The 23,356-nt window shown below is 40.6% G+C and overlaps 2 protein-coding genes across 4 annotated transcripts in view; one reads left to right on the top strand and one right to left on the bottom strand.

Moving 5' to 3' along the window:
- The window catches only part of st6galnac5a (ST6 (alpha-N-acetyl-neuraminyl-2,3-beta-galactosyl-1,3)-N-acetylgalactosaminide alpha-2,6-sialyltransferase 5a), a 58,192-nt gene extending 43,323 nt beyond the window's left edge, over positions 1 to 14,869 (top strand). Inside the window, exons 4-5 of one of the 2 annotated variants that reach the window (XM_084370095.1) lie at positions 5,851 to 5,958; positions 11,039 to 14,869. In XM_084370095.1, coding sequence (XP_084226221.1) covers positions 5,851 to 5,958; positions 11,039 to 11,297 — 367 coding nt within the window. In that variant the 3' untranslated portion in view covers positions 11,298 to 14,869. The remainder of the gene's footprint in view (positions 1 to 5,850; positions 5,959 to 11,038) is intronic. The other variant, XM_084370096.1, reaches the window with a different exon arrangement.
- Positions 14,870 to 18,073: 3,204 nt separating this feature from the next.
- The window catches only part of pigk (phosphatidylinositol glycan anchor biosynthesis, class K), a 33,250-nt gene continuing 27,967 nt past the window's right edge, over positions 18,074 to 23,356 (bottom strand). The window contains exon 11 of one of the 2 annotated variants that reach the window (XM_084368339.1): positions 18,074 to 19,469. In XM_084368339.1, coding sequence (XP_084224465.1) covers positions 19,353 to 19,469 — 117 coding nt within the window. In that variant the 3' untranslated portion in view covers positions 18,074 to 19,352. The remainder of the gene's footprint in view (positions 19,470 to 23,356) is intronic. The other variant, XM_084368340.1, reaches the window with a different exon arrangement.

Genomic DNA, 23,356 nt, shown 5'->3' with positions numbered 1-23,356 from the left:
ACCCTTGCAGTGTACCAGCAACAGGTGTACAGGACCTTCATCGTGCGTCACAGTTTGGTTAGATTTAGGCACTAAAAGTACTTGGTCAGGTTTAGGAAAACATCATGGTTTGGCTTGAAATAACTCTGATATTTATGTAAATTCACAACGTCAGAAAGTTAAAATAATTCACCGCTGACTCTTCACATTGGACAGGAACAGCGCTCTCAAGTCCTGTTTGTTTACCCGAACATCCGTCCACTACCCTCTCTCTATACAGACTTGTCGCTCTTTGTACTACTTCGGCTAATTTCCTCCTTTGCTGCCTCAATAATGACAACTATGGACACTAGACGTCGCCCCCTGAAAGAAACATAACTAAGGGTCGTAATAAGCTGCTTTCACAGTCAAACTGTAGTCGTTTCCTGACTAGGACTGCCTGTGTTGGACTGACCGACTAACCAACATTGCAGCACTTTACTAGCATATTTAAAAAATGAACAGAGGCATGGACATGAATCCTTGTCAGTCCAAGACAAGAGAGCTCATTTTACACTTGGTGGTCCTGTCTATAACATTTCCTTACTCCCCTACAGCTTCCCAGGTAGATGTGCTTCTATTCCAGCATCCCATAGCAGGGGAAATGTTCAAAACACAAATGCTAAACAGGGTTTTTATTCAAGGATTTTTGCCTGACATGTATCCCCCCTACACTGCTCTCTCTGTGAGAAAAATAAAGGAGAGAAATTCTGAACACATTTCTAAACAACCAGGTAAATCCTCCACTCTTCAAATGTGTCACCCTCATCAACCAGAGGCGAGCACGGTGTCGAGATGCCTGCCTGGTTGTTCTTGTCAAGACTGTTCTTATCAGGCCGCGGCTTTGTTTCTCTGTCTTGCTGAGTTAAAACCTCAGCTGCTGTGGAGGCTAGTGTTTATGTGTGGGAACAGACAAGAACAAGCTTTCTGAAAGCAGCAGGGTGACGAGGTGGTCGAGAGATCAGGAACTCATTCTGTCAAACTGCTCTTAAGCAAGTGTCTGAACCTCTGCCTCTTCAAATCACATCATTTTAACGATCCGATGAGTTGTACCCAAGAACCAACGCAGGTTATGACTTATTCTGTTGCATTTTCAGTGTTGTTTATTAAGTCTAATTCAAGTGAATAATTGTTTTTCCGCCAACAGACACGGTTTGTCGTTCTGTTAGTTGTTGTTACTTTGGTTCAGATTGAGATACCTCAAAAACTACTGGATGGACTGCAATGAAGTTTTTGTTCATGGTACCAAGATGAGGAACTGCCACAAGCAGGCCAAAGTTTTCACTTATCCAATAAAATATCTCAAGGTCTTCAAGATTATTTTATTTTTTTTCATTTATATTAATTTAAAATCTCAACTATATTGCTGCCAACGTAAGCAGGTGACATTTCAGCGGTGCTACTAAAGCTCGGATCACTGTTGTTAACTTAGTTTCAACAGGGCTACTCTCTTCTCTTCCTTATAGTTCCTGTTGGAGCCACGTTTCTAGTGTTTTTTTAACCTTCAGTTGTACCTGTGTTTTCTATCTCGCCATCACAGTTTGAATGCAGCTCGTAACTTACCGTGCTAACGTTCAACTCGCATTAGCATGACTACATACAGTAGCAGGCTAAAACATTTCTGGGGTCCCTCTGCGTACCACTGTGAGAACAGTGGATTTACAAGATGGATTTTTAACATCAAACTTTATAAAAACCACAAAACGACTAAAGAGGTAGTATGGAGAGCGTTTGCCAAAGGGTAAGACGTCAGTATTTGGTCTCTCCAAGATCTGCCCAATTAGCAAACGCTCTCCAAACTACGTCTTCTCAGTGTAACTCTAACCAACGTCTGCAAGACATATTTGGGTGACATATGTGATATTGTGGGAAATCCTCAACTATTGTTGGATCCTCAAATTTTCCACACAGATACCCCCTCAGGATGACTTACCTTACCTTACCTTGCCTTACCAAAGTGATTCATGTAATATATTTTTTTGTGACCACATACTTAACATATTAAACATTTAACTGGTAATTAGCAAATGTTAGAAATCTAAATTAAGAAGGCAATCATGTTAAAAAGGGTTTGGGTTAGGCTATCTACTCAACACCAGCATTGTAAGCGTGTTGTCACGAGGGCGTTGGCGTTGAGGTCAAAGCGACTGACAGAGCACAGAAATGTTTTGACGCATTCTGTCTGAACTGGGATCACTGTTATGCTCCATAAAGCAAAAATCTCTTCATTCTCTTTGTGCCTTTTGTCTCAGCACATTTTCTGCAAAATGTATCTGTTCATCGGCCAAAAATAAACTGCAGCATGTAGGCCAATTTTGTACTAACGCATCAAAATTAATGCGGCAGTGATTTACTGACGACAGAGATGGCACTACTGTATGTTGTTGAATGAAGAGGTTAATTTGGTGTAAACGCAGTTCTTTAAGTAAAACTCATTTTGTTTCCTTCCTTCACTCTTAGTTTAATCCCATATGGTGAGCAGCTTGATGCTGGCGAACTGCAACTTTACAGTCGCACTTGGGAAATGACTCTGTTGGAAGAATTATAATTAAGTCTGCAGGGGTTATTTATATCTTATAACCTCACCACCGTTTTAAATATTTCCAGTGGGGCCATCTTAAAATACACCTGATAAATGATGCATGGTTACATCCACTGGTCACCAGTCACAATCCCAGTCAAGATGAGGTTCAGCTGTGCACCAGGGGGAGCGTGACGAGATGCACAGCTGTGCCCGATTCAGCTGAAGGATTCAAATTTATCCCTGCTGAATTTTTTACATCAGCTCACACTTGGATATTTTCACACTGAGTGAGGGAACAAGAGGATTTTTGATGCATTTTCTCACTCAAACTAATTTATAAATTGGTTTGATGAATACTGATTGTTCCAAAAGTGCTTTGGACCACAACAGCTAAACCTCCCGCTTGGCTGTGTTTGGCAGCGATTACAGCCGTGGCCACAGGCCAACGAGCCAGAGATCAACATCAGGAAGTTTTCTGTCATTACTGCGTTGTGAAAACAAGAGCTAGCAGCCATTCCATTAGCTCTGTGAGGCTGCACTTTGGCAGAGCCGTGCTTTGAGCTAAATGTTAACAACAGCATGTTCATAGTGACGATCAAGTTTATGTTGAGCTGTTCATATTTACAGTGTTAACCATCTAAGTTAACATGTCCACCAAACAAAGTACAGCTGAGGCTGATGGGACACGTTTGGCAGGTATCTGGTCATAAACCAAAGTGTTGGCTAACAGTAAAGTTTGACCTGATGATGGTACTAAATGAAAAAAAGATGAGTATATATACAAGGCACACGGTAATTTAATCGTCATTACACAACACAGGGTTGCATAATGAGTCCTTCATGCTGCATAAATTAAAGGATACATATACAGTTATTTATATACAAACATACATAAACACGTAGTGCGTCTTTTGGATTTGTGTCAGGATGATTGTAAACAGCAGCAACAAGATGGTGATGATAATGTGGTCGGCACATTCACATCAAAAGTTCAACATCTCGGAAACACTTTCCACCCACGTGGACTGTGTGCGAGTGAGTGGATGTTTCAGTGTTAGCGGGTTATTCACGCTGTGTGACTGTTCATCAGAGTGATGGCCTGCGGGAAGAAACTTCTTATGTCTGGTTGTTTGTACAGTGCTCTGAAGCTCCTACCAGAGGAGGAAAGTTAGAACAGGATGTGTTCGGGGTATGATGGGTCTTGCACTGATGTTTCCTGCCTGTTTGCTCATCCTGGACATGTATAAGTCCTGAACGGAGGGCAGGATGGCACTGGTGCTTTTCCCCGCAGTCCTGACTGTGTGTTGTAGTCTGTTATTGTCCTGTCCGGTGGCCGAACCAAACGGACAGTGATGGATGTGCAGAGACCAGACTGGATTATTCTGGTGAACTGGATCAGCAGATCCCGGGGCAGGTCGAACTTATTGAGCAGGCGCAGGACGCACATCCTCTGTTCGGCCTTTTGATTGCACAGCAGGAATGTCTTATTTAAATCTAGATACTTTGGCGCTGCTCAGCCTTACTTCCAATTATCCCAAGTGGACACTTAACGTAGAGACGTGTGTAAAACTGTTGACAGGACAGACTGTTAACCCCTCAAACTGCAATATAAGGTCAATTATGACTCTTTCTATTATGAAGTGTTGATCCATAGAGGTTTTGACGTCATCACAATGTAAAGTCTGTGTGCCGAATGGGATTTCACAGGTCCGTAAACCATAAATCTGCAGGTTTCCACAGCAGACCCAATGCTGTTGGATATGTTGATAGGATCAAGTCCACTATCATCCACACAGTTTAGAGAGCGTTCAGCTCCTGGCTGTTCTGATCGCACCAGAGGGCCAGCTGTTCAACCTCACATCTGTATGCAGAATGATCACTATCCCAGATCAAGCCAATGACAGTCATGTCATCTGCAAACTACAGGACTTAAAGTTTGGGAATATCTATAGTCCAATGTCAGCAATCCATCCAATAGGTGCAAAGATACTTTAGTTAAAGTGCAACATTGTTGTAAATGCAAATCCCAGGTTTCAGACGAACTAACTTGCTAACAGCTGCTGCAGTTAGCAGCAATTTACGGTTACTTAAGCAACAAGTAACGCTATGTGTCCATCGGGAAACTCAGTGAATGGCTAAGAGTTTGAGCAAAGCAGTCAGAGGACATTTTGTTCATAAGTACCGACCAACTTGGTAGTGTGTGATTTAGTGCAAATGACCCCAAATGACAGTGATCATGGTGCACGGTGGGACTGACAGGACACCACTGATGGTTTTGGAGCTGTTATTTTAAGGTAAAACAGTTATGATGATGCTTTAAAACCAAAACTTGAACCATGTGGTGACTGGAGAAAAAGTCAGCGATCACCAAAGTCACAGAGGTCATCATCTGAAGACCATGACAAGCATCTGTTGAGTTACATGTATCTCAAATTTTCCTCGTGTGAAGTCTGTCACTACAGGGCTAAAACACATAAAACCTTTGGAAGATTTAAAAAAAAACTTCCAATGTGACTTTGAGATATAAAACACAGTATATGTTCCAGGAACGGTGTATTTCAGTTGACTGTCTTAATAATTTATTTATTCTTTGTATTGTCAAACCCCTCAGAATCAAAGCTTTACTAATTTCTGTTAAGTTAAAAGCTATTTTCACTTTAAACTGAAAGTTTTAAAGGTCCTTTGGAAGTGGTGCAAGTTTTATGACTCTGGAGCCCCATTAAATCGATTTAAAACCAACAAGGAATTCTTTAAAAAATGTATGGATGTCTGGATTGGACTGTTTGTTCATCTGACAGAAACCCTGTGAGAGACGGCGCGCTGACAGACGTTTAGATTTAGAGAGATTTTCTAATGCAATGAAAATCTAATTTCATATTTCTTTCATAACCGCGCATCTCTGAAAACTCTGATTAGTGCTCATTTCTTTGAGGGCATGACTGAAAAACTGCAATCCGAAAGCAGCTGAAGCTTGAGTCATTTCTAACTATCCGCACCACATGCAGACCCGGGCGACTTTCTGATTAGGGGTTTGATTATTTGACAGGGTTCATTTGAATCGGTCGATACGTAGGATGGATCTGTATTTTAATGAAGCTGTGAGGGAACTTGAATGATCTCGCAGTCAGGAAAAATCGACCTCTGGATTAAGATAAATCTTTATTCAGCCATCATACACCGATGTGAGATTTTCTGATTATCTTCCCAGTTAATCACATTCAGAAAAATCAAATACGGAACATTTTTCATCCTCATGATCTCCCACGCATGAAATCCACCCAGCTGTCTTCTCTCTCTCTCCTCTGCAGGAGGATCTCAAACTCCTGGCTGAGCACCGGCTGGTTCACTATGACCATCGCCCTGGAGCTGTGCGATAGGATCAATGTCTACGGCATGGTCGCCCCAGACTTCTGCAGGTGAGACAGTCAGGCTGAATGTAAAACATCATCGCTGGCTCACCCGCAAGCACCATCACTGAAAGAGGAGCTGCTTCAAGTGTATACAAAAGCAGCCCAGCCGCCTGATAAGAAAGATTAAAACTGTAAATATATTCAGGCAGCTGATAAATTAAATGTCAGTGTGGCTGGAGATGTTTGGGGAATGCTTAAATTGGCTGAAAATGAGAAGAAAATAAGTCAGTAAAAGGATAATGACTGAATTTTAATTTTTGGGTGAACTTATCCTTTAACTTGGCTTATTTTTTGGATCATTTTATTTACCTCTGGTGTTCGACGTATCGTTGAAGTAGACTTTATTGCCTCCTGCTGACCTGAAATGCTTCTCAATCCTGTATGCGTTCTCATCTGTACAGAGATATTTTGCAAAACAAAAGTCGTGTGGCCAGTTTTTTAAAATGGAGAGAAAAAAAATTCTGTTTGGATAAGGCCTCTGTTTGCAGGAGCCTGGGAGGCAAATTTACATCAGCTCACCTGCTCTGATCCCTTGCTACACTGTTAAGAGTTGCCTCCGTGCTCTCCGTGGCTCGTCCACCCTTTTTTGTTTGATTAAATTAATTTGTCTGTCACACTTACAGCATCCCCACAGCCCGATTTTTCAGTCCTTCATCCTCTGCAGACCCGACAAACAACATCTAACAATTGAGTAGTTTTATTCTCTAAAGTTCAGGCCGAAGAAAGCTGCATTTCTTGAATGAATTTCAGATAAGACGGGCTTTGTTCACCCTCTGGATTATTCAGTATGGAAATGCAGACCTCTGAAGATCCAGCCCATGAACTGGAACACAGCTTATGTGAAAGAGGTGTACTTACATGAGGGATAACAACACATGTGTAGCTCAAAGGCAGGTCTTATTTTACTGGAGCGACTCCTCTTGACACTTGCAATCTAAAGCTAATACAAACTTGATAAAGACGACAGTCTGTTTCACCTTCACCTAACTGACTGTTTTTTATGTCGGTGTTCCATCACATCACAAGCAGTTTATCTGTCTGTTGTCAGATCGCTGCAAGAGTACAATGTGTGTTTCGCTGCAGGAATGAATGTCACTGTTGGTGCTCAGGGACCAATCAGTGTCTTCAGTCAAATCACAGTACAGTAGATACTGAAATGTTATGAAGATGTGAAATGAAGCGGAGGTAAAAGTGAACTTCATCATATTGCAACTTATATTGTAGTCATACTAAAGGTTCCACATGTAGAGGTTTGTTCCTCCCTACAAATGGTTTTTGCTAATTAATTGCTGCAGTATTAGTTATATTTGCAGTGGGAACATTACTGATGTTGATTAGCTAAGGAACTAAAATCTAAATGTTTTCCTTTGCGTCTCAAATGTCAACTTTTCAAGACATCTAGCTCTGTTTTTTGAGCTGCATGACGATGCTTTCAGCGGTTAATTCAGTGTTTTTTAAGGCCCAGAGAAAATTTTGACAATCGATTGGGACCCAAATTAGCACAATACATTCTACCAAGCTGAGGACAGCATTTGATATTTGACTGATTCACTCTTTCTTTAACCCCTTTCACACTAGATAAAAAATAACAAAAAAACCACCCACTAACATCTGGCATTTGTCTTCAGTGAGAAATGGTACAATCTGCAGTAGTCATGGATATTTTTCAGCTCCACCTCTGATCGGCAGTGATGGAAGAATGTTAGATGCTAATTTTTTATCCCCTTTCTGGCGTGATGCTCCGACACGTTCAAGTCCCAGACGTTTGCACGTCAGTAGTTTTACATCTGTCTCTGTTCAAGCAGCGCTCGAACATCATTCAATCACAGAGAATGAAGTAAAAGATATATATATATTAATGAACGAATTTCATGGTAAGTTGATGGTGATTATCAAGTAACATATTTATTTGAAATTACCTCCAATTACCACAATAAGTACCTCAAAATTTATTGAAAATTACCCCAATATTATAGTAATATTCTGCTATTTTCCAACAACCAAGTTTTAAATACATATCCAGAAAACTCCCAACTGGGTTGTGCTTGATGATGATGCTTTTTAATTTCCATCTAGTTTCTGTCTGACTTCTAACTTTCTGTCTAACTCCGGTCGAGACAGATGGCCATCAGCACCCACTATTGAGTCCGGTTCTGCCTTTTAAGTTTTTTTCCCGCCAATGTCGCCAAGTGATTGCACATGGGGGAAATGTTGGGTCTCTATAAATAAAGTAATCAAAGAGTATGGTCCAGACTCAATACAGTTGACTAGTTGCTTGATCAATCCAAACCAGCAAAAACCTGATGACACAGATTATATGAGTGTTAAAACTTTATTCGTTTGTTGCCGATTTAGTTCTGATATTTAATGACACAGAGGAACAGTGAACCAACATTTTTACCTCTTAGCCCAAGAAGACATTTTTTCTCAGCCCATTAATGATCTAATCCTTCTGTTATTGGGAAAAAAGATCTTGTTAAATTTTTAGATACATTTTTTACTTGGCAGCAGTGATAACTGAAATAAAGTTTCTCCAAGAGTCCTCATTAGTCGCAGGGACTTTTATGGTTGACACTGACATGACACTTCAAATAATCATCAAATAATTCCCCACAAAGGGACGCTAACTCTTTGTGTAACCACAAAAGAAATACCAAAATGCTGAAGAGAGCATCCAGGTCAGACTGACTTCTTGTTGCCATGGCAATTGAGTCAAAAAGAAAACAGGATTTTTTTGTTCCTGCGTTGAAGACTTCTCCCCTCTATATTCGCTGAGCATTGCCCTCTTTAGGAATCCACATTTTGTAGGTGGACGGCGGTGCTGAGATTCTTTTACACCGAGTTATGGCAGAGAGACGCCACAGAAATGCAAAGAATTATGAGCTACGTAGCCAGTTGTGACTCTGTCTTGCTTCCTTGCAACAAACTCATCCGGCCTCATTAGCAGAATTTAATGATTTGAATTACGACGCACGTCTCATCCGTCTCCGCCAGAACTTTAATTGGAGGAGTTTATTGGACGAGGAACAAATCTTATTAGATTTTCTCAATAAAAAGAACAAACTGTAAAATTGTCAGTATATCTTTGCTCTTGGTCCTGACTGATTTACTGAATATTTTTTTTATTTTGGGTTTGAAGCACAAATTCAAACTTGACGATAATGAAGAGGGACCGCTGCTTCATCTCTTTGAACCAACTTGGCGTGAGCCGATACTCAGCAATCATTTTAGTTCTGGTGATGAGTGAAGACTGTAGATTTTACTGGATGTGATCCAACTGAGAAGTCTCTTTTCTCCTTCTTTTTAAATTCACCTCCTTCAGTACTTCCTTCATTTTGTGAAGCTACTTGCTGGTTTTTAAAGTACTATCCTTCCCTTTTTTCTACAGAGCAACACATTTGAAAAACACGTCGACTCATGAAGGAAACTGTGTTCATAATGACTTCTAACAGGGCACTAGGACACTTCTTTGTACCTGTAATTTCCCTTTTAGTGGCCCTGTGTCTACAGCCTTAGTCACTGCAGTTTGAACATGTTGGAACACAGTGGTGTAAAGCATCATTTCAACCAGTTTAAGCTCATTTTTAGCCACTTCTTTGGCCTTCATTTCACTACCAATACGTGCAGAGAGACTTGGGAATGATGTGAGGCAATCCCTGTCAGATTTTCATGACATTTTATGACTTGATATGGAATTAAGACCACAAAAGTTTCAGAAAAATTCGGGCTGTCGTGCATTACGTTTAGACGAAGAGACAAATGGAAGATCTTGCTATATGAGCTCGTCATTTTAAAAGCAGCACAACATTAAGTAGAGCCCAAGTCTTCAAGGAAATATGAAGTCTCTGAAGGTTTCAATAAATAAACAGGGCACGAGTCTGCATTTAAAAGAAAATCATGCATGTGAGAGAACACCACTTGTCCTGAGACAAAAATATCCCCTTTCCTATGATTTAACTGTCATTTATTCATTCATCTGCTTCTGAAGCAATTTAAGAGAAGAGAAAATACAATATTACTTACTCTCTTAGCTGGATTATTTTGTAAGATAATGGGAAAACATTTAATTAAGTCCGGAGCACATACAGTCCAGGTCTGGAGGTTCTGCCGACTGGCCACACAACTAGAACTGGCTGAAGGATTATACTAATGAAAGCAGATGTGGAAATATGTACAGACATGGGGAAATTAAAAATATACGAAGATGAATGACTCTATGGGAGGCCGTAAAAAAATGTTACTACATATAAATCTTTCATTTAATCAAATGGAAAGAAGAAAGATCGGCGATGTGTTCGGTAATTAAGTACATTTCTTATAATGTGTAATACTGTATCTGCATGTCACAACTTTCAGTCAGTGGTGTAGCAGCGACACAGCAACAATAAGTTTGTTTTGTTTTTTTTCATATTCAGTTTCTATGCATAAGTTTAGTTTAGTCTAGTCTATTCGTTTGACTTGGACATTAGAGTAATATTGGTGCTGCAGCATTACAATAATGTAACTTCAGTGAGAGGGTAGGATCACAGCGTTACATACATGTTTACTTCAACATGCAAGTTTTCAATGTAATGAGTTTTGTTTGTAGTTAGCACCTACATTACGTCAGACCTGGGATTTGTATTTACGACAATGGTGTTACACTGAGAAACTGAGGCGGGCGCCACATTGCACAACATACCAATTTCTACATAATGCTGCTATAATATGGATCACCTTCATTGTGAAAGAGAGGACGTATATTATTGTGTGGAACATGCAACTATAAAATGGCTTCCATTCCTGCCTGAACTCCAGTTCTTTATGAACTTTTATTATTCGTGCTCAAACATCACTCAGCCACTTTTTGAAACTTTGCGTCTTCATTTGTCTTCTTCATTGTGTTCAGCTGCAGGTGGCATTTGAATGTTATTAAAACAAGCTAAATTTAGCGCCGTCAGCCCTCCAAAGGCAAATAAATGAATGCAGATCAAATCCCCCTCCTGCACCTCAAAATGGAAAAACTCTCTGTGGTGTCACATGAAACTCAAGTGACTCATTAAAGCGTTTTAAATGTCAACTGTCTGCTCTCTCACCACCACTGCAGGGAGCCTCAGCACCACTCCGTCCCCTACCACTACTACGAGCCACGTGGGCCAGACGAGTGCGCCATGTACATTTCTCACGAGCGTGGGCGGCGGGGCAGCCACCACCGCTTCATCACAGAGAAGAAGGTCTTTGCCAACTGGGCACGGACTTTTGACATCCACTTCTACCAGCCGGACTGGAGCCCCCCGCCGCTCCCAGCCAACCGGACGCTGGAGGGGGCGGTCACAGCGGCGCCCCTGGTACCTCAGAAGACGTGACCGGTGTCCGAGGGGAAGAGACTGCTTTAGAGATTCATCTCAGAAAGCCTGAGGATAGGGAACATTTGCATTAAGGGCTACTGGACCCTTATAAAAAAAGGTGAAAAAACATGAAGTAGGGCAGAAAATAGTAAACACAGATGAAGTCTGGGTTGGTGAACATTTCTCCAGCTCCACCACTGCAGCTCTGGCAGTGTGTTTTGTTTACGGAGGTGAACCACTTTTAAGTTGTTTTTAAAAAGTGAGGGTCATACAAGGGGGCGACATCATGACACACTCTCAATGCATGCATGCAGTGTCTTAACTGTGGATCCTCCTTGTCTTTGTGTGAACATGTGTGTGAGTGTGTGTATGCATTCGTTTACCAGAGGGATCACAGAGGATACAAAACTTGAGGTTGGGCTCGTCGCAAAGCCTCTGTTGGATGATGGATCAGTGCAGGACTCGCTGCTCGCAGTTCACTGAAAGAAAAATGCCATTACAATGCCCATTTTAACAATGTAGTGCTGGAGACGGTGTACGCTGAATACTAATAATACTCTGGCTTGAGATAAAGCTGCTACAAGGAACTTTCATTTTCAGTTGATTCTGGCGCCCCCTGTGGACAAAAGAGGTATAATCACCACCACCTCGTTTGTTTTGACGGCAAATGAAAGAAAGGCGCAAGATATTTTTAAAACCATATCTTTTTTTTTTTTTCTTTTTTAGGCACAGCTGTTTGCAGGATGCATGGTGATAACAATGTAACTATTTGTGGCTGTGTTAGATCAATAACTGTAATATGTTTGTTGGTACCGGAAACAACAGGACAGGCAGTTCGTAAGCTACTTCTAGGTCTTCAAACAACTTCCTACTATGAAGCAATGTCTGGTGACTTGTTTTTTAACAACTGAAATGACATTTTTGTCAGAGTACAGAATACAGAATTGAATTCAGTACCGGTATCTGTTCCATAGTTAGGTCCAAGTACCACACCCTAGTCATACAGAGGCAAATGGAGATTAAAAGTTAGAAGTTCCTTGTAGGTCGCTAAAATATTTAATATCATTCTGCTGTTTTCAGTGAAGAGGTCAAGTTGGATGAGATTCATTAGACCCACGTCTCAAGGCTCAAACTCCTTCAGAGCAGGTATTCCTTCCCCGATTTTAGTTTCCACTGCCTTTCAGATGTGTGCATTATAAGCTCACTTAAGTGTCACCCGTGTCAAACTTTGAAATGCAGCACCTGCTGGCTGAACGACAAGTGTATAACATTATGTGTGCACCTCCCCGTGCGTATGTATCATAAAGCTTTGTCGGCTCCTGTCACCAGTTAATAGTGCGATTTATGTAGCTACAAGCTGGATTTCCATGTAAATGCACAGCTGTGTCACACAAGACAAGTGGGAGATTAAGATCGAGCGCAGGGATGCAGCAGCAGCATCCATCCTACTATATTCTGCTGCTGCTGCCGCTGCTTCCGTGAGCCTGAATCACCTCACGGGAGAATTGCACCTTTTTTTTTGTTGAACTGATGAGTATGTGATCTGTCACTCTTCTCCTCTCTCGCTCCAGATTGTGTTTCATGTGCACTCTCCTCTCAATTGATAGAGTACATTCTACTTGTAGACTGCCCCTTCCTCTCTCTCAGATCCTCTATTTTCCCCTCTTCTCCCTACTCCATGAATAAGAATCAGGTTGTCAGGTTGGAGAAAGCGACGAGACGGATGGTTATCTTAATGATACATCCTGGTGCTAAGTCCCTATTGATTTTGCCCTCATCTCTGTAATGTGAGTAATGAGTAGAGAGGTGCTGTGGGTCAGATACATAGGTGCTCGAACCTCGAGAATGTGTTGCACATCATGTTTCCTCAGTGGAGATGAGACGATTGCTTTTCATGCATCACAAACAGCTGCAGAGAGGAGCTACTGTACTGTAACGTGATGATGGTGATATCACCATGTCGGTGTTGTTCCTGGAACATCAGAATTAATGTTGCTCCAGGACCAATGATGTTCTTTTAATGGCATAGCTTTGCAAATCGGGAAAAAGACCAAGAAATAATCACATGGGAGAACAAAAACCTTTTGTAACATGTGGTTAATGGTGTAAAAGAGTATATTTTATCCCAAACAGGGCTCCAGGATGCAACTGTTAACATTTTCATTGGCTGCACCAGTGCACCTGAAATTTAGCAGGTCAGATTCTATTATTATTATCATTGGATGCACCTAAATTACAAGTTAGGCGCACCAGTGCAACCAGTGAGTTTGTCTGGAGACCTGTCAAACCATGTTTTAAACCTAGTCAAGTATTTTTGTTTTGCCTGAACCAAACAGTAGCAGACAACAGAAAATACTGGAAAGAACATAACTTAGTGTAAAAATAATGTGAACAGAATAACAGTATGTTCCAAATGTGATACGAATCCTGGTCTCTTGTCTGAGAGTCCTGGACCGAACACATTCAGTCACAACATGTGGTCTGAAGCAGACTTTGTTGGTCCTGGAGCAACGGTCTTTATGATTCACCAACATGGCGATATCATATAAACCTTTACCGTCGTCCAGCTTCGAGTCCTGCTGCTGACTTTGTACTGACGCAGAGACGAAGACGTGTGTTTGTTTTTCTTGAGATGTTGACTCATCTGCAGTGGTTGTGCACAACGGTCTGTATTAGCAAAGTGATAAGCACTTGAATATCTTTGTTTTTCTGCCTAATTAACTGAATCATACTATGTTGTTCAGGGCTGCAAGAACAGACCGTTTTTGTTTGATGAATTGTTTGGTCCTTAAAATGTCAGAAAATAGTAAGAACTGCCAATCACAACTTCCCAGAGCCCAAGGTGACATTTTCAGATTGCTTATTTTGTAAAAAGAACAGTCCAAAGCCTAAAGGTATTCAATTTACAGTGACACAAAACAGAGAAAGGCAGCAAATCATCACATTTGACAAGGTGAAATGTTGAAATTCGAAATGTTTGCTTCATAAATGACTTGAAGGAACAGTTTGACATTTTGGGAAATGTGACTAATCCCTTTCTTGAAGGGTGAGAATCAGAATCGGGTCTTTTGCCAAGTTGGTTTTCACATACAAAGAATACGCCTTGGTGTTTGTTGTACAATTAATGTAGAAATTAGAAAGAAGATAGAGACAAAAAGTAAGTACCGCAAGTCGAGAAGCAAAATAGAACATTGAGAATAAAATATGAAAAAAAGATGACAAAATATTTAGATACACAATCATGTCAGTGCACTACAGTACGCTACACTGCATCTGGTTAGCTTAGCGTGATGTGAAAACAGATGTAAATTCAGTGTTTGAACAGGCGTTGTGTGTTGGACTGTTTCTTGATTCCAGGAAATTTCCACATGACAGCTGAATCAGTCTGAACATCTTATTCTCTGCAAAAAAAAATGCATTTCCAAAATTATCAAACTTTTCCTTTAAACGATTAATCAGCTATCAATTATTGTCATTTAATTCTCCGTTGATCGACTCATCATTTCAGCTCTGATGTTGATTTTTTTTTTTCTTTCCTTTTGCACATAATGCAAATGTATCATTCCACTCAATAAACTACGTTTTATAAGTAGCTGTGCATTCTGCAGTTTCTGTACAGTATGTAACGGTAACGAGACGGTAAAAATGTAGGAAATATATTTTGAATACAGTTTCTACATATAGCGCCTAGAAATGAAGCTGGAACAGGTTTTGTGAAGGATGGGAGACAGGTGACTCACCTTCACCCTCCACTGACGACGGCTGCCATCTTTACTTCTCAATCTTTTTCTTCCTGTCTGGCTGTGACAACAGGCTGTGTCATACTGAAATAATCATGAAAGACAGGCAGAGCTACAAGGCCATTACTCCCCAGAGCAAAAAAACAGATCCCTGACCGCATTCATAACAGAGTGGTGGAGCCTACGAAGTACTGTTACATCACCTGAAGGTAAAGCACATAAATCAAGGCAACACTGAAGGATGATGAGGGGGAAACCAAGTAAAACACAGCGTGTCATGAACACTTCAATTATTAGACAGGTGAGTTCAATAAAAATGTGCATAACTTAACATGCACTTAGGATGATTGATGGTCAGTTATAGTGTCAAACTATGAACAGGGCAACTGAATGTTTTTCTCTTCATCCCCCGCCTGATAAAGCCAAAAATACCAACAGATATCACAATACCAGGACTGAAACTAACCAGCGTTATTGAATATGAGGGTTTTTTATTCATCTGTGAATTATTTGGTCTTGAAACGAGGTCTCTGATTCGAGTTGAATTTTAAGAGCTGCAAAACTGGACAGATGGATTAACCTACTTTTAAAATTTTCAGTTCATTGGAGTCCATCCTAAAATAAATCTTGCCCATTATGAGCAAATGAGCTTCCTGGTAGTAACAATGTTTGCTACAGTCACTGGTTTTGACTGAAACTACACACACAAGGATTAAACAGCCTCCTGTGTGTTTAATGCAGAAACCACTGTCACAGTAATCCCATCTTTAGTTTATTGGTGTCCACCGACAACTCGCAATCAGATACAGAAACATTTTATAGCTAATGGAAATAATTAAAGGATAAGTGCACCCAAAATTTAAAATTTTCTCATTCATACCAGAATGGTGGCTAACAACTGAAGTACATGGGGACTTGTTTTAAAAAACAAACATGAAAAGGCTCCATAAAACTTGTCAGGCATAATCCAACTCTGGGAGCTCTGAGATGTCATTTTGATTTGAAAAGATGTTATTTATTGTTCATTTTTAAGATGGAATCTTCACTTTAGCTGCTTGGCTATGCACCCTGTCTGAAGCGGGTGCGCAAGCTCGACCGCACGTCGAAGGTGTAAATAACGTCTTTTCATTTCATGTTTTTAGTCGGCTGTTTTCTAACAAATCAAAACAAGTCCCCCGTCTACTTCAGTCGTTTAGGAGAATACTGTAATCTTATTGTTATAAACAATAAATGTTTTGTGGACTACAAATCTTTATTATATATATACTACAAATATTCTATTTTTGGGTGAACTTATTCTTTAAGACTTTTGTAAATCATGTCCAGGAGTTTTTATTTTTTAGATAAAGGACTTTTGTTAAAGAAGCTGAAATCAGTGCTTTGTTTTACCTTTGCAGATACTCAAAATGAAAACTGGTGAAAAAGTCCTTTTACCAAGGTGAGGTCTTAAAATATCTTGTTTAGGTAGATCAAGTCTAAAAACCCAACGATTTCCATTTTACCCTAACACAGAGCCAGAAAATGTTTGCTTGACACTAACTTTGCTAAATCCATTAGCAAAACATCACATTTTCTGTTCATAGAATGATAACAATTGCACTTCTACTGTCCAAACTGATTCTTTGTTGAGATTGCCCGGTTGTCGACGCACTTTCAGTCTCAACAAGAAGTCCTTAAAGTCCATTCTCGACCTTGGAAACAGCCGTTGATTAAACGATGTACTACTGTCTCCAAGGCCAAAATTAAGTTTTAATATTTATCAGGTGGTTCAACATATCAAAATGATTTGTTTCTGCAGTACTTCATTTACATTCTTTGCTCTCTTAGTTCATGCTTCATTTAAAATAACTTTGCATAAGTGCATGAATTTTAAACAGTGCAATCTGGACAAGGAAGAGAAAGCTGTTCATATTATAGGGCTTCCTGTCTGTGTGAGCACTCGGAGTGTGACAGTCTCCCTCGTCTTTTGTTTTCTTACTCAAACTTAAAGGAAAAGCTGCATTTGAAATGTAGAAACACAGTAAGTGAGCACACCACTGAGCACGCTTTATGCCAAAGCTTTTGTTCCAGATGAGAATAAAAATCTGTGACTGCTAAAATTACTGTTATCATAGCTGGGAATGATTGACATTACAAAGGCTCACTGACAGGCAAGCAGTGGGAAATCTAGAGTTTCCATGGAAATTGAACAACATGTCAGGCGCACACACACGGTCTCTGGAACAGCATGTGTGTGCTTGTGTTTGTTTTTGCTTAAATCATTAAATTTAGCAGGCTGCCACATGCGGCTAACGTCGACGTCGTTCCACTTCTAAAGACAACAAGCGTATGTGTGCGCTCGCTGGTGAATCCCGTCGCTGTTGGTTGTTTCAACAACCTGTGTGACACATTCAGAGCATCTTGCCCGACTCCTCCGCCTGAAATCTCTCTGCCTCTGTGGAGATGGCTGCTCTAATATTGTCCTGTCACTGGTTTCTCTCCACCAAGTCAGGTGTGAAGGAAGACAGACACTGATCTTTATTAGCATAGGGAAACCATAGTGACAGAGGAGTCGGGAGAGTACATCACCGCACTGCAAGGCTGAGTATATTCAATTCCATCTGCGAGTGCTGAAGTGGGAACGAGAGGGACGGAGGAGGTAGAGTCAATTTTGAAGTGGGTTTATGAACAAACAAATCCCCCTGAGATCGGGTGGCTTTAATTTCTATTGTACCTGCTGCCAGCCTGGTATACGCCGATTGTACTGCATATGGAGGCTCGGATCCAACGGCTGTTCTGTCTTTTGAAAAGCAAGACTGGAACAGAAAGAAAACAACATTTAAAAACCTCCCTGGATTGTTTGAAATGTTTCCAGAAAGAAAACAACAGAGCAGATGTGTAAGTCAACTCAAGCTGCACCGATTTCAAGGATGTCTTTGTGGAATAAAATAAGCTTAGCCTGAGCTCTGCCAGGCATATCTTCAAGGGTTTGTAACAGAAAAAGGAGATCTTGTGTTTGAAACAGTAATTAAGGAAACTCAATATAAGATAATAAAACAGGCGGATACATTCCTCTGTGATCCAGTGTTTCATCTTTATTCAGGGTATCAAAATCCGACCAATTGAGGAAATAAAATGAGCTCGCTTTCTCTGAGAGAAGAATAAGATTACAAGAAATAAGACACCGGGAGGAGAAAGGAAGAAGAAATAAGCGGTGCATAAATAATGTATAAGAAAAGGTACTTGGTGGCTGACGCAGCAGCTGCCTTCCCAATACATATGGTTCAATTTCCAACTCCATCTATTTTCCCCTTCAGCCACGAGGGTGTGTGTCAGCGGGCACCCAATGGGCGGATCCTCGCGCCACGGAGCAAAGATAAACTACCGCAGGTTCAATCCATATGCTTTGAGCATCAGTCACTCCCCCCACAACAATGAGCCTAATGCAGAGTGGTTTACACATGGAGAGAAAGGGACGGAAAAAAGGAAGAAAACACGTCCCGGCACAGAGGAGATTCATGTGGGACGGCCGGCGGCTTACTAGGTTATCACTCACTTATCGCCGCTGTAGTGCGAGACGTGGAATGGCCGGGGAAATAGCTGTCCATCACCTGGAATACAATCAGCCGAGTACATGGCCGGAGAGCTAATGGATGTTTCCACAGGGAGGGCAATTTGGTGAATGGGAAGAGTGGATGGGTCCATCATGCAGGATGGGATTATGTGTGATTGTTATCCTTCACAAGCGTGATATGACGGTCAAGGGCTGTAATGTATATGGACAAGGGAGACATTAAATAGTAATCTCTCTACAGCCCACTCACAGACAATCAGCCTGCCCTCGTCCCACATTTTCTCTTTGTGACCGAGCAGACGTTCTGAGTAGCACTTAAACGAGAAAAAAAAAGCTGCTGCTAAAATATGCAGAGCGGCATGCTCTCGGAAATAAATTAAATTCTTATCTGCTGACTCAATTCAGTGCATTTTTAACCAAATCAACACAATTATGGAATGGCTTGACAAAAACACAACTTTTGACACTAAAAGCGATAAATATAAGTCCTTGTCAAAAAAAACAAAATGGTTTAAAAAACAGCCTTCACATATCTGATGCATTACTTGCGTATTTGTCCCTTCTCACATCACATCTGGGGTAATACACAATCATTCAAAAGAATCTAAAAGGCACCAATTGCATCACACAGTTTCTGGCCCAGCAGGTGTGGTGCCATACATCTTCTTTCCCTTTTCAGGAAAATAAGCCTGTCACAAGCTGCACCTTCCCTCTAATATCCCGTCAGTGAAAGCTCCCCGTCTGCAGCTTCATGTCCTCAGACATCCAGGGTGTGAGGCCTCAGAAGATGTGTTTGAGGTGCTTCATGCCGTACGTCTTGAAAAACACCAGGAGGATTAGAGTCCACAGGCCCAGGATGAAGCCATCAGGAGGATGCCAGTCTTTCTGCTTTGGTTTCTAAGTAGAGAAAAGGGGGGGGGGGGGGGGGGGGGGGGTGATGCGAGGTAAGGTGAGGTGAGGTGGGGATGAAGGGGAGGAAAGCAGGGGGAAGATTGCAGGTTAGTAATAGTGTGTATATTTCTCCTGTTGAGGCCACCGCTGATTGTTCTGTCATTCACACAAGCAGGCGAGCGTAGAATCACATATACACTCACTTTATCTCTACGCACACTTTATGCACACTATCTGCTGTCTCACACACACAAACACAAAGGTTCACACAAAAAGCGGGTGGTAAAGCTCATCAGTACACCTCCCCTGTCTTGTGTTTGTCCCATTCACTGCCACATCATCACTTTGTGTATGATTATACTTTTAAATCTCTCCCATATTAAACATGCATCTCACAAGGAGCACATTTATATGCTAATGCGCTGGCAATATTCTGCGGAGAGATGAGATTTAACCTCTAAAAAATCTTCCTAACTCCTCCGCTGGCGACAAAGCTATAGATAGGCTGTGAAGACGCACTTAAGAGATTTCTGTTATCCCTCGCTACACAAGCTGCCATTATCCAGTCAAGAAATCACCAGTCAGAAAAGGCGTCCCCCAAAGCCCAAACCCCAAGACTTGGCAAAGACGATGAACACACAGTGCGCACTTGAGTCTGCCTCACAAACTGTACACACAACGTAAGGATGACGCTCAGCGTAGTAAAGCTACACAAATACTAACAAGATCTGTGTTTCTCTAGCAACAGTAGCCAATGTACATTTACACTTTCTGAATAACATCCATATCGGCTTAACACACACACACACACTCACTCACACACTGCAGTAGGAGTTGGAGCCGGGCTGACAGCAGACTGACGGATCCTGGAGGATTAGACGCTGTGAAAGCTCGGTCCAGGGTCAGTATTGTCCCTGAACTCTGACTATGGCCATAAGACCAGATAAATTACAGTCTTACAACATGTGGATCAATTAAACCTGTGCTAAACAAAACACAGTAACAATGTGAAATGTGATGCTCAGAGTTATTTTAATGGAGAATTAACATTTTAAATGGCAATAGACAACTTTTTTGCTTTAACTCATCGCTCTGCAGTTAATACTGACTGAACAGTTTAATGGCTGTAGGAAAATTACACTATCAGTGTATAGATTGGTTCCCCATAAACTCAACTATAAACTCGCTAACCCCAGGTAACGGTGGAACAACTGGAATAACTGAAAACTCAAAGAACCCAGCTGATGGAGACATGAGACGTTCAAAATGCCCTCATTCTTTCTAAAAGATCAGTTGGTAACAAAACCTGCTGACATATTAGTAAAACTGGGTGTTTTACTCTGCCTTTTCATAGCACTAAATTTGGTTCTACAGGTTTCTATGCTTTTTTTATAGTTGTTATTCTGCTTTTAAACACATTTACTATATAATACCGTCTCACTGTTGGTGGACATAGTGTAGCATCTTGCACACTCGAAGCAGCTACTCTGAAAATCCTAATGATCAATCAATCATGTGTCAGTAGCGGTATAAAAACTGTCAAGTTGACATCTGATGTCTAGACACATTTGTGCTTCACTTATTCTTTCAGTTTCAATTCAAATCCAAGTTTTGCCAATCTCAGGCAAAACTTGTAAAACTTAAGAGGTTCCATTTCATTGGTTAAATGTACTAAGGTTTTTTCTTGCAAATGTATTATTAAGAAATCTCAGAGGATGTTTGATTTTTTTTTCCTTTGGTAAATTTACCACTTTAATCTAAAAAATCTTTTTTTTCCTGCCAATTTATGTTTAATATTGCCAGAAAATGTTCAATTGCTTTTGCTTAAAAATCTACCACTTCAATATAAAACATGATTTTCCAGAGATATTACCCCTTTCCCCTGGCAGCATAATTATTTATTTTTTTTACATGGAATGGCCCTTATACGCCATATTCCTCAAAGTAAAGTATTTTTAAAAATAGAAACAAAAGATAAAAACAAAAGCAGTCCTCTGTCCAGAGGTATTATTCAGTCAGATGGTGATGCAGGCAAAGTAAAAAAAAAATTAAAAAAAAAAAGGAAATTAAAAGATGCAATTCATACTACATACAAATAGGGGACAGCATATCACCAGAGTACCTGCTAACTGCTGCCAACTGTAGCTGCCGTTTTCTATGAATTACAGTTTACTATGCAGTTAGTGGTCATAGCTAACTCTGCCCGGACTGGAAGCTTGAAGCAGTGGAGTGTGTTGGTTTTGTTTACTAGACTAGACTATCAACACTTGAGGTACAAAATGGATAGCCGCTAGCTGGTTAGCTTGCTAACTTCAATAAATATCTCTATAACACAGTACATAGACATCTTTGACATGTCAAAATCGCTATTTCTTCACATTCTGTTGTGTTTCAAACTAAAACTCTTACATGTTGCACCTTTAATGTCAAGAAGTTCTGCGTTTTTTGTTTTTTTATTTGTCTTTCTTCCGGTTTGTGGCAAGCTCTTTCCTCACTTGTGAAGAATAATTCATAACTCTGTGTCTGCTGGGTGACAGAAGCAGAGACTGTATGATTAGAAAGCAATTTGCCAACGTTTGTTCACAGGTTTTTCTACCCTGAAGTGGCTAAACATGAATTAATACAGTTTATGATACTAGACAAAAATATCCAAAACTTCAGCACAGTTCAGTTGTTTCAGAAAATCATAGAAAGCTGGAAGAAAACTTTAGAGGGGAGGAACTGTTTGGTACTGTGGGCCCTATATAACTAATATAATATATTTAACACTATAATCTTAATGACTGGTGGCATTCAGTGTTAAAACTGTCTAACTGCCTTGCGATTGATATGTAAATTGATGCTATAGAACTCAAGCAGGCATATAATTTTTTCATATTTTGCTGTATTTCCTTTTTTAATGAGAACTGCTGTCTGGGCATATGTACCAGTGGACTCCTTTGCAGAACAAGTAAGAGACTGGCACACACTGCAGAGTGTGTTAAATATGTGCAGAGTCTGAAGTTACCACCCACAAGCTCACATTGCCAGTAAAATGCATCTTTGGCAGCTAAAATCCTGAACGCCGGCTGAGACCTTGACATTTAAACACCTCAGCTATATTCAGTTTTTCCTGTTTGTCAAACTCTCCCCCTCTCTGATTTTAATGACTGATAGATACAGAGTATGTGGTGGTCAAAGTCTCAAACAGGCTTCTCAAAGGCTGACTGTAATGCTGCCGCTTCACAATGCAGAATTATCTCAGCTCGTAGGAGAAGGGCTGATGATGAACTTGACCCGCTGCATAACACACGCTGTTACACACTGCACACGATTCTATTCATGAAATAGCATTTAGAACAGACATGATTACATGTTCCTGAAAATAATGAATATTAATTACTTCTGCCAGTGAACATTATTGTAATTTCCTATTAGTTTAATAATTCTTGGTAAGTGAGGCAAAAAGTCAATTTCAGTAACTGTGTGCGGCTGTGTACTCATGCCTCCATCTTCTCAAGGCTGCCTTTTCAATCTGAATTCCAGGTTACGTGACAACGCTTTCAATTTCTAACATGTAAAGACTGAGGACAACAGAAAAATTGGATTACGTCTGACTCTAAATTTATTTAACAGCTCAATCAAGTCAAATCAATAGAGCTCCACTGCCATCCAGAATGTTAAAGCAGAGACAGCGAGACGTTTGCACTCGGAGCTCCGGCGTGTTGTTGGACAGAGTCCGGGCTGGAGATCCTGGGTCCTGATATGAAGCTGCATTCACACTGCTGATATTACTGGAGCTAGTTTTTCTGCTTATATTCTGCTTTTTATTGGCCAACAATGTGAAGCGATAACCACATTTGAAATAAAAACAGAAAAAAAAGAAGACTGAAGCCAAATTCAGGCCTGGAGAG

This window comes from Pagrus pagrus, assembly GCF_965226575.1.
Source record: "Pagrus pagrus genome assembly, chromosome: 12".
Lineage (NCBI taxonomy): Eukaryota > Metazoa > Chordata > Actinopteri > Spariformes > Sparidae > Pagrus > Pagrus pagrus.
The sequence above is the reverse complement of the archived record's forward strand: the minus strand, read 5'-3'. Positions and strand labels throughout refer to the sequence as shown.